General features: G+C 37.8%; 1 protein-coding gene across 3 annotated transcripts in view; it reads left to right on the top strand.

Moving 5' to 3' along the window:
* The window catches only part of PPP2R3A (protein phosphatase 2 regulatory subunit B''alpha), a 211,865-nt gene that overhangs the window by 176,146 nt on the left and 20,655 nt on the right, over positions 1 to 15,064 (top strand). For all 3 annotated transcript variants that reach the window (XM_060638723.3, XM_060638724.3, XM_060638727.3), the window contains 3 exons: positions 5,629 to 5,804; positions 6,320 to 6,438; positions 9,013 to 9,119. In XM_060638723.3, the coding sequence (XP_060494706.1) occupies positions 5,629 to 5,804; positions 6,320 to 6,438; positions 9,013 to 9,119 (402 nt within the window). The remainder of the gene's footprint in view (positions 1 to 5,628; positions 5,805 to 6,319; positions 6,439 to 9,012; positions 9,120 to 15,064) is intronic.

Below are 15,064 nucleotides of genomic sequence, written 5' to 3'. Positions count from 1 at the left end.
TTTGCATCCTGCAGTTTTATAGAGTTTATTACTTCTACACTTTTTTTGGTGGAGTCTTCAGGGTTTTCTGTGTATGTCATCTGCAGAGTTAACAGTTTTACCTCTTCCTTGTCCAATTTGGGGAAAAAAGGGAAATCCTTCCCTTTTATTTCTTTTTCTTGTCTAATTGGTCTGTCTAGGTCTTCCAGTACTATGTTGAATAAAAATGGTGAGAGTGGGTATTTTTGTCTTGTTCTAGATCTTGCAGGAAAAGCCTTCAGCTTTCTACCACTGAATATGATGTTAGCTGTGGGCTTCTCATACATGACCTATTATATGGAGATATATTCCCTCTGTCCCCACTTTGTTAAGAGCTTTTATCAGACATGGATGTTGAATTTTATCAAATGCTTTTTCTACATCTACTGACATGACCATGTAATTTTTATCCTTCATTTCATTAATTTCATCTCATTGATTGATTTGCAGATGTCGAGCCATCCTTGCAACCCCGGAATACCCACTTTATCATGGTTTTTGATCCTTTTAATGTACCGTTGAATTTCAGTTGCTAATACAAGTAAAACCTTGGTTTACGAGCATAATTCATTCTGGAAACATGCTTGTAATCCAAGGCACTTATAGATCAAAGCAAATTTCCCCATAAGAAATAATGGAAACTTGGGGCGCCTGGGTGGCCCAATCAGTTAGGCATCCAACTTCAGCTCAGGTCATGATCTCACAGCTTGTGGGTTCGAGCCCCATGGTGGGCTCTGTGCTGACCGCTCAGCCTGGGGCCTGCTTCTGATTCTGTGTCTCCCTCTCTCTCTGCCACCCCCGCTTTGTGCTCTGTTTCTCAAAATTAAAAAAAAATTTTTTTAATTTTAATAAAAAAATTGAAAACAGAAATAATTGAAATTCAGATTTATTCCACATCCCAAAGATACTCATATAAAAATGATTACAATACTATAATCTGATACAAAATAATAAATGTAAAGAAAAATAAGTTAACTGGCACTTACCTTTGAAAACCTTCATGGCTGGTGTGAGGAAGACAAGAGAAAGGAGGCTTATTGTATAGGATGAATTTCACCTATCGCTAACAGAATCACTGCTGTCTTGGCTCAGTGGAACCTTTTTCTGCATGGGAGCCATTGTATATGCTCACATGGATGCTGACTAGAGTACAGTATTAATAAACTCTTGTCATATACTATATTTAATGTAACTGGCAATAAGGCAGCAAAGGAAAGGGTCTATATCTGCAGGCAGCCTGACCTCGAATGAAGTAAAGCATTCCTAAGCTTAGTCTTGCATGGAAAAGCAAAGGACTGTCCATAGGTGCTTTGTAGTGACAAAAAATACACTAGTACCAACTGTGGGAACCTTCCAACATTCTGAAAAATCATTGATTCCTGCCAAACACCACAACCTGAGACCAAGCATCCAAAAACAGGATACAATCCCACCGAGAGAGGGAGGAAGGGAGGAAAGGAGAGAGAGAGGGAGGGAGGGAGGAAAGAACCATTGGCTCAGTTGTGATCATGTGACATTCGGCATCACGTACTACTCATATTTCAAGACACTGCTCGTTTATCAAGTTAAAATTTATTAGAAATTTTGCTTGTCTTACAGAACACTCACAGAACAAGGTACTCGCAATCCAAGGTTTTACTGTATTTTGTTGAGGATTTTTGAATCTGTATTCATCGGTAATATTGGCCTGTAATTTTCTCATAGTGTCCTTGTTCTGTTATCAGGGTACTGCTGGCCTTGTAAAAGGAGTTTGGAAGTATTCCCTAATCTTCTATTTTTTCACATTTTTCATTCTTTTTTCTTTTTGCTGCTCTGATTGAGTTCCACTGCCCTGTATTCAAGTTTACTGATCCTTTCTTCTGCTTTATCTAGTCTGGTTTCAAACTCTTCTGATGTATTTTTCAGTTCAGTTATTATATTCTTCAGCTCTATGACTTCTGTTTAGTACATTCTTATATTTTTCATCTGAGTTCTGTCTTCATCCATTCATCTCCCAAGTTCAGTGAGCATCTTTGTGACCATTATTTTGAATTCTTTATCAGGTAAATCACTTAACTTAGTTTTATTAAGGAATTTTTTCTGAGGTTTTCTCATTTTTTAATTCAGAACATATTTTTTTGTTTCATCATTCTGCTTGACTGTGTTGATTTCTGTGCATTAGATAAAATAACCACCTCTCCAAGTCTTGAATAGTAGCCTTGTGTAGTAGGTAAACTTTATTGTTCAACCCTGTCCTAGCCCTTGTATCTTAAACCTTTTAATTGTCCAAGCATCCTCTTTTATTTTTAATGGCTTCTAATAGTCGAGGTTGTGCCAAGACCTGTCATTATCCCAGAGGGGAAGATTTCAGCACCTAGATGGAGGCTGGTTGTCATCTTTTAAAAGTATGCACATATATACAGTCCTGTGGGACCACAAACATAAGCCTCACTGGCCACCAGAGCTAGGCAATCTTAAGTATCCCCTGGGCATCAGTCTCCAAAATTGGGGTACCATACAAGTGCATCAGCTCCTTTCTAAAAGATACCAGCAGCTGGAATGAGACAAAGGGAGAACACAAAGATGGCAACCACTTGCCTCCATACCCTGAAAGCAACTCCATAAGCTCCTAGATGTGTGCTAAACCTGAAACCTACCTTTTGGGCTGAAACTCCAACACAAGCAAATAGCCCTCTTTCACAGAAAGCCTGAGAGTATGTTTCAACCTCTTGTCTGTGCAGTACCCCGGATATAGTAGCCTGCTAAGAACTAGGTCTCCTATTGTTACAGTCTCATGGGGCCCAGGAACACAAGCCCCCCTGGCCACCAGAGCCAGGCTATCGGTGAGCATCCCTGGGTGGCAGCTGCAAATACCAGGCAGGGCTCCAGACATAAAAACAGGGCACCAGATGCATGTAAAAGCTCTCCTCCAGGAGATAGTGGCACTGTGTAGTGCAGCAGAGGAGAAGAGTGAACATGGTATCCTCTAGCCTCTGTCCCCAGAGAGTACCCCAGCAGGCCCCTAGATGTGTGTTTTAAGTTAGATGCCTGCCCTAAGGCCAAGGCTTTAAGATAAGGAAATGAGTGTCTTTCACAGAAAGTTTGGGTGTCTATTGGCTGCTTCTGCACTGGTCGCTAGCATGGGTGAGTCCAAGCACATAACCCCCTTACGAGCCATTTCTCACTTAACTGTACCCTTTTGGGTCTCATGGACACAAGCTCTATAGAGATTTCCAAAGCTAGATGTTTTAGGGAGTCATCTTTTAGTTTCAGGTCTTAAGAGTTACGGTGCCCAGTATGAGATTCAAACCCTTCACTCCTTGGAAGAAGTTCCAGGTTTTAAGTTTCCTCTTGATTGTAGGTCACCATGACAGAGGTGGGGATTATAGTGAGATTGTGTGTCAGCCTGTCCTACCCACTTAGATGTGGGGTTTTCTTGTCTGCACAGTGTGTAGGAGTTACTCAGTTCTAAGGAGTCTTTTCAGAAGAACTTGTTCCATATGTAGCTGTAGATTTGGTGTGTCTACGTGGGAGAAAGTTCAGGATCTTCTTACATTACCATCTTGAATCAGAACTCTGAAATAAATATCATGAAGTACCTGCACTCCTATGTTCACTGCAGCATTATTCACAGTAGCCAAGATATGAAATCACCCTAAATGTCCCTCAGTGGATAAATGGATAAAGAAAGTATGGGATACACACACACACACACACACACACACACACACACACACACTAGAATATTATTCACCCTTTAAAAAGAAGGAAATTCTGTCATTTGCGACAACATGGATGATCTCAGAGTACACCATGCTAAGTGAAATAAGGCATGCACAGAGACACAAATACCACATGATCTCACTTACATGTGAAATCTAAAAACTGTCAAACACAAAGAGTCATAGAGTAGAATTTTAGTTAGCAGGAGTCGAGGGAAGAAGGAAATGGGGAAGTACTAGTCAAAGCGTACAAAGTTGCAGTTAGAATGAAACATACAACATGGTGAGTATGGTTAATAATACTGTATTAAATATTAGAAATTTGCTAAGAGTAGATTTCAGGTCTTCTCATCCCCCTCTCCCCCAAATATAACTAAGTGAGGAGATGATATGTGAAATAATTTTACTGTAGTAATTATTTCACAATGTATATATTTTCTCATTGTACCCCTTAAATACAGTTTTTACTAAAAATGTTTTAAAAAACTATAAAGGAAATTTAGCCACAGTAAAGATGTAGAAAAACATAAAGTTAATTGTAATTAAATATCTTATTTAATCCACTATATCTAAAATGTTATTGCAACATCTCATCAATATAAGAATATTGATGTTTTACTTTTTTTTCATATTAAGTCTTCAAAATCTGTTGTGTATTTACACTTCAAGATATCTCAAATTGGACTAGGAACATGTGGATAAGTGGCTACCATATTTGACCATGCAGATGTGAATAACAAGAGTTCCAGAAAAAAAGAATGGATAAGGGTGAAAAGAGGCAGGGAAGAAATAAAATAATTTAAGAAAATTTCCGAGAACTAAAGAATACTAGCTTCCAAATTGAGTAAGCTCTCAGAAAGCCCAAGAAAGTAGATGAATTAGACCCAGACCAGGATACTTCATCATGAGATTTCAAAATACCAAGGACCCAGAGAAACCTCTATAGGCTTCAAAGGAAAAAAAAAAAAAGTTACTATAGTCAAAGGATCAGACATCAGCATGGCTTTAGACTTCTCAACAATAGTGGATAGATAGAAGATAGTGTAGTGAATCACTGCCTTTAAACTTCTGAAGGAAAAGCACCACCAAGGTATAATTCTGTAACCAAAATATCAACCAAGTTAGGAGGCAGATAAACAGTATTTTCAACTATCTAAGATCTCAGAAAATGTATGTGCCTCACTCCCTTTTTTTAGGAAGCTACCGAAGAATATGTTACACTAAACAAGGAAGTCAACCAAGAATGAGGAAAGTGTGAGATACAAGAAATAAGAGAAAGGTGAAAGGAATCCCTGGGATGAAACCATGAATCCAGTCTAGAGAGCAACCAGTGCAGTTAAAGTAGGTCAGAAGGAAGCAAGAAAGACTTCATCAAGAAAATCCAATTCATAGAACCCTGATGAGAATGATTATGGATGTAGAAAACTGGCACATATGGGCACTGAATAGTAACATGTACACAGAAATCTAAGCAAATAAGAGATAAAAGAAAAAGTTGAGTAATTTATATTACGAGGTTCAGAAGGGCATGTAGGTAAAGTAGAAAGAGAGGTAGAAGAGCTAAAACCTCATTTTTCAATGTATGAAATTAATACACAGTTCTTAAAACAGAAATGTAAGGAAGGAGCAATATAGGCATCTTATCTGAAAATATAAAAACCAAAATAATCAGGTATTGAAAGTGGTTGATTCTGGGGAAGGGAAATAAAGGGAAGAAGGGGTCTGGCCAGTTTTTCTAACAAATTTTATAAAACTGTGTCCCTCTAAGTCTCAAGTATACACATATTAACTTATTTTAAAAGAAAATATACACATACTAACTTATTTTAAAAGAAACATGGGCAGTAATAAATCTGGGTGAATAAAGGACCTTACCAGGCCATTGCTAACGAGTGTCCTTATCTTCTAGCATTGAGTATTGGTTCCGCTGCATGGATATGGATGGAGATGGTGTACTCTCCATGTATGAGCTGGAGTACTTCTATGAGGAGCAATGTGAACGGATGGAAGCCATGGGCATTGAGCCCTTGCCATTCCATGATTTGCTGTGCCAGATGCTTGACCTGGTGAAGCCAGCCAGTGATGGTAAGATTGAGTAAAAGACCATCTGCACTACTCACCTATGTAACAGAGGGGGGCCTTTAATCCTGGATTGTCCCAAATTACTGAACTTCCAGAGTCTTCCATACTGGCTTCCCAAATACAGAAATATTTAAGTTTCTCCTTTACCACTAGTTTAGAACCAACAACTAATGGCAAATCAAGTTTAAGAAATTTCCCCCTAGAAACAGAAGGCAGATTAGTGATCGCCCTAGGCTGGGTGAGGAGATGGGGAAGGTCTGCTTGATGAGTACAGAGTTTCCTTTTGGAGTGAGGAAATGTTATGGAACTCGGTAGTGGTAATGGTTGTACAACACTGTGAATGTACTAAAAGCTGCTGAATTGCACACTTTAAAATGGTAAATTTTATGTCCATTTTACCTAAAAAAATGGGATTTTATATAATAAAATTGGCATATTCGTATACTCTTAAACTTCAGTAAAAGTTTTTTTCACTTGCCAAAAAGTTCTTGAAATTTACTGGATTTGTTTTTACATAGGCAAAATAACACTACGAGATCTGAAGAGATGCAGAATGGCACACATTTTTTATGATACTTTCTTTAATCTGGAGAAATACTTGGACCATGAACAGAGAGATCCTTTTGCGGTCCAGAAGGTACTGGTTTTAACTTCCTTTGAAGGCTGCAGTATCAGGGGTTGTGTGCTACAGATAAAAACGGTCTTTCCCTGTGAGAATCTTGTATTTAAAGAGGTAACATTTAGAACATTTTCTCACCTACTGAAAAGAGAGAAAAAAGGACCTAGAGCACATGTCTCTCCATAGCTAATCTTCAAGTTTAGGTAACCTGCATCTGTCTATCACTGAGTGAATTTTGTGGTCTGTATACTTATATATTAGACACTAGTTACAAAAAAGTTTTGAAAAAAATTTGTCCTTCTAACTTTTAAAAAAAATGTATCAATAGAACCATCTGTATTAGAAAGTATATTGGGGTTAACTGTACCATTCATTTCCAGGATTACATTGTAAATAGCTCTCCCAATCATAATGAAAACTAGACATTCTCCATAATAGCCCTCAGATAACAAAACACTTTTTCAAGTGTTAATGACTGTTGTGCATGACTATCAGTTTGAAGTCATTCTACACCTGAATAGAGATGAGCACCCTTACGCGTACACAAAAACCTGTGGACCCTCAAAAAGCCCTGAACATATGGTCTATGTCAAAATAATAATAGTAATAATAATAATAATAATAATAATAATAATAATATCAGCACTTCCCCTTCTCTTGTTTAAAAAGTAAAAATTATGTGGGGGTGCCTAATGGCTCAGTCGAGTTGGTTAAGCATCCAGCTCTTGGTTTTGACCCAGGTCATGATCTCATGGTCCTTGAGTTCAAGCCCTGTGTGGAGCCCCACATTTGCACTGACAGTGCAGAGCCCACTTGGGATTCTCTCTCCCCCACCCCTGCCCCCTTCCTTGCTTGTGTTCTCTCTCCCTCAGAACTTTAAAAAAAATTTTTTTTTAATTCTGTTAGTAGAAAAGGACTGTTTGAGTTGAGTCCTACAGGAATACAACTACCAGAAACTTTCAGTCTTTTTCTTCTACATGTTGACCTAAATAGTAGTAAGAATACAAAGATCACCTTATTATTTTTTAAGTTTATTTATTTGTTTTTGAGAGAGACGGAGACAGTCACAAGTGGGGTAGGGGCAGAGAGTGAGACAGAGAATCCCAAGCAGGCCCCACACTGTCAGTGCAGAGCCGATGCAGGGCTTGAACCCACAAAACTGTGTGATCATGACCTGAGCCAACACCAACATTTAGACATTTAACCAACTGAGCCACCCAGGCACCACATACGTTATTTTTAATTTTTTTTTTTTTTTTTTTAAATTTTAGAGAGCACAAGCAGGGGAGGGGGGCAGAGGGAGACAGAATTTCAAGCAGGCTCCACACTCAGTGTGGAGCCAATGCAAAGGTCAATCCCATGACCCTGGGATCATGATCTGAGCTGAAATCAAGAATTGGACACTCAACTGACTGAGCCACCCAGACACCCCCAAAGATCACCTTCTAAAAACAAATATTCTACGCCTGATCTTGGGGCATATCAAGGCACATTATTACTAGCTTTAAAAAAAAATTTTTTTCCCGGGCACCTGGGTGGCTCAGTTGGTTAAGTGTCCACCTTCAGCTCAGGTCATATCTTGTAGTTCGTGAGGTTGAGCCCCATGTCGGGCTCTGTGCTGACAGCTCAGAGCCTGGAACCTGCTTCCAATTCTGTGTCCGCCTCTCTCTCTGCCCCTCCCCCACTCGTGCTATCTCTCAAAAATAAATAAACATTAAAAAAAATGCCAATTATAAATCTAAGATGTAAGTTTCAAAGATGTCAAAAGGATGGAGTAGGGGTTCTTAAAATGAGTTAAGTATCATAATCATATTGTATGGTCAGTATTTAGGTATTTACATTCTTCTGGGCACGACTAACCTTACATCTGAGGGCAGTGCTAATAACTCATTTTAATTATGGAAAAGCATTTTACCTGGAATATATAATCCAAGATACTGCCCAGGTTGGAGAAGGAAAAGAAAATGTATATAGCCTTTTCCCCCTTTATAAAATTTGTAAGAGATGGCAGTATATCAAGATTTATTCTGATCTGCAGAGAACATTTTTAGTCAGAAAGTGCTCAGTAAATTCCAGTGACTGTGTTGAAGAGACATATGGTCATATAGAGATAAAAAGAAGAGCAAAAAGTAGCAATCGAGCATGTACAGTATAGCAAAGGAAATTATTTGGGGGAGAAGGGCTCTTTCTAGGAAAATAGCACAGATGACATGGTATCTGAGCTGGCTTTTACAGAAGCAATAAAAATATGCCAGGGAGGGGAGGAAGCAATGGTCTGTTTCAGGTGGGCATATGTAAACCACAAGTCACTCCAGATAGCTGGTGTGCAAAGTGCCAGGGAGAAGAGCCCAGACAAAGGTCTCTCATTATAAGGCTAAAGAATCTAGACCTAAAGAATTCACTGCTGAGGAGTTCACTATAATTTTATGATTGGAGGCATACAAATCACTTTAAGAGTGTTACTTTAGCACCTCTCTTAACATGTTAAAATGAAATATTTTCAGGCAGGTCATCACAAATGTTCACTGAAGAAAACCAATCTCCAATTCTTTGTCTTTGATTATTTTTGTTTCCTTTCCTCTTTGCAATCAGGATGTTGAGAATGAGGGGCCTGAGCCCTCTGACTGGGACAGGTTTGCAGCTGAGGAGTATGAGACTCTTGTTGCAGAGGAATCTGCCCAAGCACAGTTCCAGGAAGGGTGAGTGAGGTCCCTGGGTCTTATAGAACTTTTTTAACAGGGGTAATCATATCAGGAATGGTAAAACCATCTTTAAAAAATCAAACTAGTAATCCTTTCTTATTTTTGGATATCCTGATTATAACCAACTTTAGTTGAAAGAATATTTTTCCAGCAATCTTCCCTTCTTCACTAATTTCCTAAAACTCTTCTCGTGTCCCATTTCCTTTAATGGAGTTGTACTTTTCACTGGAAGCTAAGACCATCGTGCAGTCATTCTACTTTGTTAGTGATATCACATGCTGTAAAAACATTTAGCATTTACTAAAATGCTGTAAAAACAGGATGAGACTAAAAGAACTGAAGCTCTTTTAAATAATCAAGGTGACCATGTTTAAAACAAATCTTTACCATACATGTTTTTTTGTATTCAACACTGAACAAGAATTTACTTCTACAACAAATTTGTAATAGGGTATATATAATTCCATAAAGGGATCATGGTAAGAAACTATTCAAGACTTTCATTGCTTAGATCATTTCGGCAACTTTATAATTTGTTGGCTCTTTCCACCATCTTCTAGTGATTTCTTTTGTAGTTCCTCTAAGGCTCTTAATTCTTATTAATGTAATATTTTTTCAATAGGTAATATATTCATATGTTTTAATATTCAAAGAAACAAGGATAGTTTCCTACTGCCCAGTTTTCCTCCCTAGAAGCAATCACTGTGACCTTTTTTTTTTTTTAATATTTATTTATTTGGGGGAGGGTGCAAGCAGGGGAGGAGCAGAGAGAGGGGGACAGAGGATCAGAAGCAGGCTCTGCACTGACAGCACCAAGCCTGATATGGGGCTCAAATTCACGAACCATGAGACCATGATCTGAGCCGAAGTCAGACACTCAAACCGACTGAGCCACCTAGGTTCTCCCACATTTTCTTACGTGTCCTTCCAAAGACACCCTCCCACTTTATTTCCTATACATATATATATATATACACACATACATACATTCATATACGTGTGTATATATAAAAAAGCACATATACATTCTTTTATTTCTTTTTTCTGTACACATATGGTAGCATAGTATATTAATTGTTTGGTACTTTGCTTTTTCCACACTTATGTAAAGTTTCTGTTATAGAAGATGAGTAAGTTCTAGAGATCTGCTATACAACTTAGTGCCCATAGTTAAAAATGTGGGTATTCTGCAGTTTAAAATGTTAAGAGAACAAATCTCATGTCTTCCTACAAAACACACACAAAAAAATACCATGAAATTTTTGGAGGTGAACAGATTTTTGGAGTACCTTGATTGTGGTATCACAGATGTATGCATATATCCACAGTGATCAAGGTGTAATTGTTAAATGCATATAATTTTTGTGTATCAAACCTAAATAAAGACAAAAACAATAACAAAGATTGGGAAGACAGCATGGTGAACCAAAAACACTTGTATTTTACAATTACTGAGGTATAAATAAAGCTTCACAAATATTTTGGGGGCCTTGAGTACATGAAAAAATTTTTAAAAGCCCAACAAATGGGAGATTATTTCATGCATGTATCTGATGAATGTTCTAAGTATTTCTACAGCTGCACAATATTCTACTGTACAGTTATGCCACTATGACAAATAAAATGTTCTAATGAATAATCTTATATACATGTAATTTTATACATATGTAAGACAAATTTCTATAAGTATAGCAAACAGAGGAGGGTTTCAGAGAAACCAACAAGAAATAATGCAGACACCCAGAACTAGCAACAGTGGGGAGCCACTTCCATCCTTAGGTCTAAAAGGACAAGGAGATAAAACCATCATCAGAACCCAAAGAGAGTAAGTATATGGAGAGAGCTGACAGGAGCTGTGACCTTCAGTAATGGAATTTAGTCAAACTATGGCAATCTAGGTGAGAGCTGCTAGAATAAATACCCAGTTTCACTTTGCTCATATCCCTTAGTATCCTGATGGCACTTCTCATTGGTTTCCAACCAGAAACAAGAAGATAAGAGAACTCATGTAGTCTGTTTGGATCAGCCTCCTTATCCACCTAGCTAAGGGGAGAGTAGATCTAGAAGGATAAACATCAAATATCCAGCTCAGTACAAATGCCAACAGAGATTCTACATTTCACACGCTTACCATTAAGTCTTCAATATCTTTTTTGAGAGTACTGAAGAAGCCATCACCAAACTACTTTCTTTAATCTTGAGATATCCTTAATATGCTTACAAAACTGGGGTCTTATTTTTGTGTCATGGACCCAGAAACCCAGAAAAATCATTCATCATTATTTTAAGCCTGACTGAATAAGAAGGGAAGATAGGCAAGTGTATTCATAAGCATAATCTAAAATTTTTTTGGCACTGAGCTTCCTTAGAGTAAGGTTACTTATGAAGCAGCATCACTACTGTTAAGAGCATCTGTGGTTGTTTATAATAGTGAAAAATTGGAAGGTCTGATAGGAAGATTAATAAAATTATCCTGCATATACATAGTATAATTCCATGTAAACATTACAAATCATTTTGTGGACGTATATTTCTTGACTATTATAAAGAAAAAATTGAAATGTGGAGGAAGGCTTTAAAAGATCAAGTAAGGGGGAGCCTAGGTGGCTCTGTTGGCAAAGCATGCAACTCTTGATTTTGGCTCAGGTCATGATTTCACAGTTCATGAGATCGAGCCCCATGTCAGGCTCTGCACTTACAATGCTGAGCCTTCTTAAGATTCTCTCTCTCCTTCTCTCTCTGCCCTGCCCCCATTCATACATGCATGTGGGCACTCTCTCTCTCTCAAAATAAGCAAACATTTAAAAAAGATCAAGAAGGAATAGTAAAGTGTAAGAAAGAAAATTAGGTATACATAAGGAAAACAACAGGGATCTTAGTATGTATTAGACAACAAAGCAAATGGAACACAAAAAATTCAAAGATAATAGAAAAGCTTTTTTTTTTTTTTTTAAATAAAGTTCCTGAAATCCAAAAGGTCAGAAGTCATACAATATCCAGGAAATACTGAAAATTATTGATTCCCAATATATGTCGTGAATTTGCCGGTGTTCAAAGATAAATATTGGATAAAGGGTTAGCATCCAAAATCCATAAAGAATTCACCAAACTCAACATCCATAAAACAAATAATCCAGTGAAGAAATGGGCAGAAGACATCCAGATGGCTAACAGACACATGAAAAATCATCAGGAAAATAAAAATCAAAACCGCAATGAGATACCACCAAACACCTGTCAGAATGGCTACAATCAACTTGGGGAACAACAGATGTTGGTGAGGATGTCGAGAAAGGGGGACCCTTTTGCACTGTTGGTGGGAGTGCAAACTGTTGCAGCCACTCTGGAAAACAATATGGATATTCCTCAAAAAATTAAAAATACAACTACCCTACAACCCAGCAATTGCACTACCAGGCATTTATCCAAAGGATACAAAAATGCTGATTTGAAGGGCACTGTGCACCCCAATGTTTATAGCAGCACTATCAACAACAGCCAAAGTATGGAAAGAGCCCAAATATCCATCCACTGGAAAAAGGATAAAGAAGATGTGGGGTGTGTGCATGTATATACATATAAACACACACACACACACATTGGAATACTACTCGGCAATGAAAATGAAATCTTGCCATTTACAACTATGTGGATGGAACTAGAGGGTATTATGCTGAGTGAAATCAGTCAGAGAAAGATACCATACGATTTCACTCATGTGGAATTTGAGGAACTCAGCAGAGAAACACAGGGGAAGGGAAGGAAAAATAAGAAAAACAGAGGGAGGCAAACCATAAGAGACTCTTCTATACAGAGAACAAACTGAGGGTTGCTGGAGGAGAGGTGGGTGAGGGGATGGGTTAAATGGGTAATGGGCATTAAGGAGGATACTTTTTGGGATGAGCACTGAGTGTCATATGTAAGAGATGAATCCCTGGGTTCTACTCCTCAAGCCAAGACTACACTATGTGTTAACTAACTTGATTTTAACTTTAAGAAAGAAACTCTAATTGGGTTTCTTTTCCACTTAAAAAAGTCAAGTCCTCAGACAAGGGAAAAATAAAATCACCCTCGCCTCAGATACCTCCATGGTAAAAATGAATATTAGAAGATCATAAAACAACACATACAACTTTTTCAGAGAAAAAATTTCTATAATCTCAAATTTTATACTAACCCCAGATGACATTCAAGCATGAAAACACAAGTGGGTATTTTCAACATGTAAGAACTGAAGGGAATATAGCACCCATGAGCTCTTCTATAAAAAAGACAATCATAAAACCAAGAAACAAACCAAAATAAAGAGCCTGGAAATGTAGCAACCATTGGGGAAAAGAAATAAATAGCATTCAATCCATTCAAATGTAGAAAGAATAGAGATCTGGAAAAAAGAAATGTAAAACTAGGATGTAGAGAGGAAGAGGAAATATATGTATAACATCCTAGAAATAACAATTTAAATGAAAATGGGAGGTAGAAAAGAGGAAGAAAGTATGTGTAAATTTCACTGGCAAAACCTCAGTAGATACCCTTTAAAGCTATAAGTCAAATTGAGGGTTTAGGAATACTAATTTAACACTTGAAAAACCAAAGCTAGACTATTCCAATTCAATCAGAAAATGTGTATACAGAAAAGAAAAACACAGACCACAAAGCCTGAAGATGACAGAACTAAGGCAATGAATGTAAATGGAATAAACTCACTTATTAAAAGGAAAGGATTCAATTTTGTATTAACAACAAAGGTTGCATTAAAAACGAATGAATGCTTTGGAGCAGCCACTCTGGAAAACCACATGGAGGTTCTTCAAAAATAGAACTACCCTACGACCTAGCAATGGCTCTACTATGTATTTAGTCAAAGGATACAAAAATACAGATTCGAAGGGGCACATATACCCCAATGTGTACAGCCTCACTTTCAACAATAGCCAAATTATGGAAAGAGCCCAGATGTCCATCAACTGCAACGACGTGGATAGAACTAGAGTGTGTTAGGTGAAGCAAAACCAGTCAGAGAAAGGCAGATATCCTATGATCCCACTCATATGTGGCATGTAAGAACAGAACACATGAACATAGGGGAAGGGAAGGAAATATAAGATGAAAACAAGGAGGAAAACCATAAGACTTAACTATAGAGAACTGAGAGTTCGTAGAGAGTTGGTGGGTGGGGGGAATGGATTAAATGGGTGTTGGGCATTAAGGAGGGTACTTGTTGGGATGAGCACTGGGTGTATATGTTAAGTGATGAATCACTAAATTTTGCTCCTGAAGCCGATACTACAGTATATGTTAACTAACTTGAATTTAAATAAAATCTTGGAAGAAAAAAAAAATGAATAGTCAAAAAAACTATGCATCTGACAGCATCAGATTTTTGAAACGATAACTCCAAAAAGAAAAGGAGAAATTGGAGCCTATTATTGCAGCCATAATAAACTATACCCTGAAAATAGATAAAATACCTTTGTAGGTTTTGTCCATAGGCCATCTACAAAATATATATTAGGCTACAAACAAAACTTCAGTGGACCTCTAAAGAGTAACTGTAATTCAGACCAGCTTCTCATTTTAAGGAGGTAGTCTGAAAGCATACTGTAGTTTTCAGTCTCTCACACCATTTGAAAATACAGAGCACCACTTAAGAGGAGAAACTTTCAGTGGACTAAAAGACGAAAAGGAGATGGGATCCGATTGAAGAGGCAGTCTGTGCAGCAGCATGCAGAAGATAATTGCTACAAATAAAGGAAGCAGCACTTAAGGATGATCCATACCTGAATTTGGCTGAAAACTCCACGCAAGGAGGAGATGAGAAGCAGCAGTGTCCAGGTAGGTCAAACCTTGTATATCTCATCCTATTCCTAAAGGAAAGACAAGAGTGTGGGATCTTGGAACAGAGAAAGCACAACCACTGAAATATCCACACCAGCAGCATG

Source organism: Panthera onca, chromosome C2 (assembly GCF_046562875.1).
Source record: "Panthera onca isolate mPanOnc1 chromosome C2, mPanOnc1 haplotype 2, whole genome shotgun sequence".
Lineage (NCBI taxonomy): Eukaryota > Metazoa > Chordata > Mammalia > Carnivora > Felidae > Panthera > Panthera onca.
The sequence above is the reverse complement of the archived record's forward strand: the minus strand, read 5'-3'. Positions and strand labels throughout refer to the sequence as shown.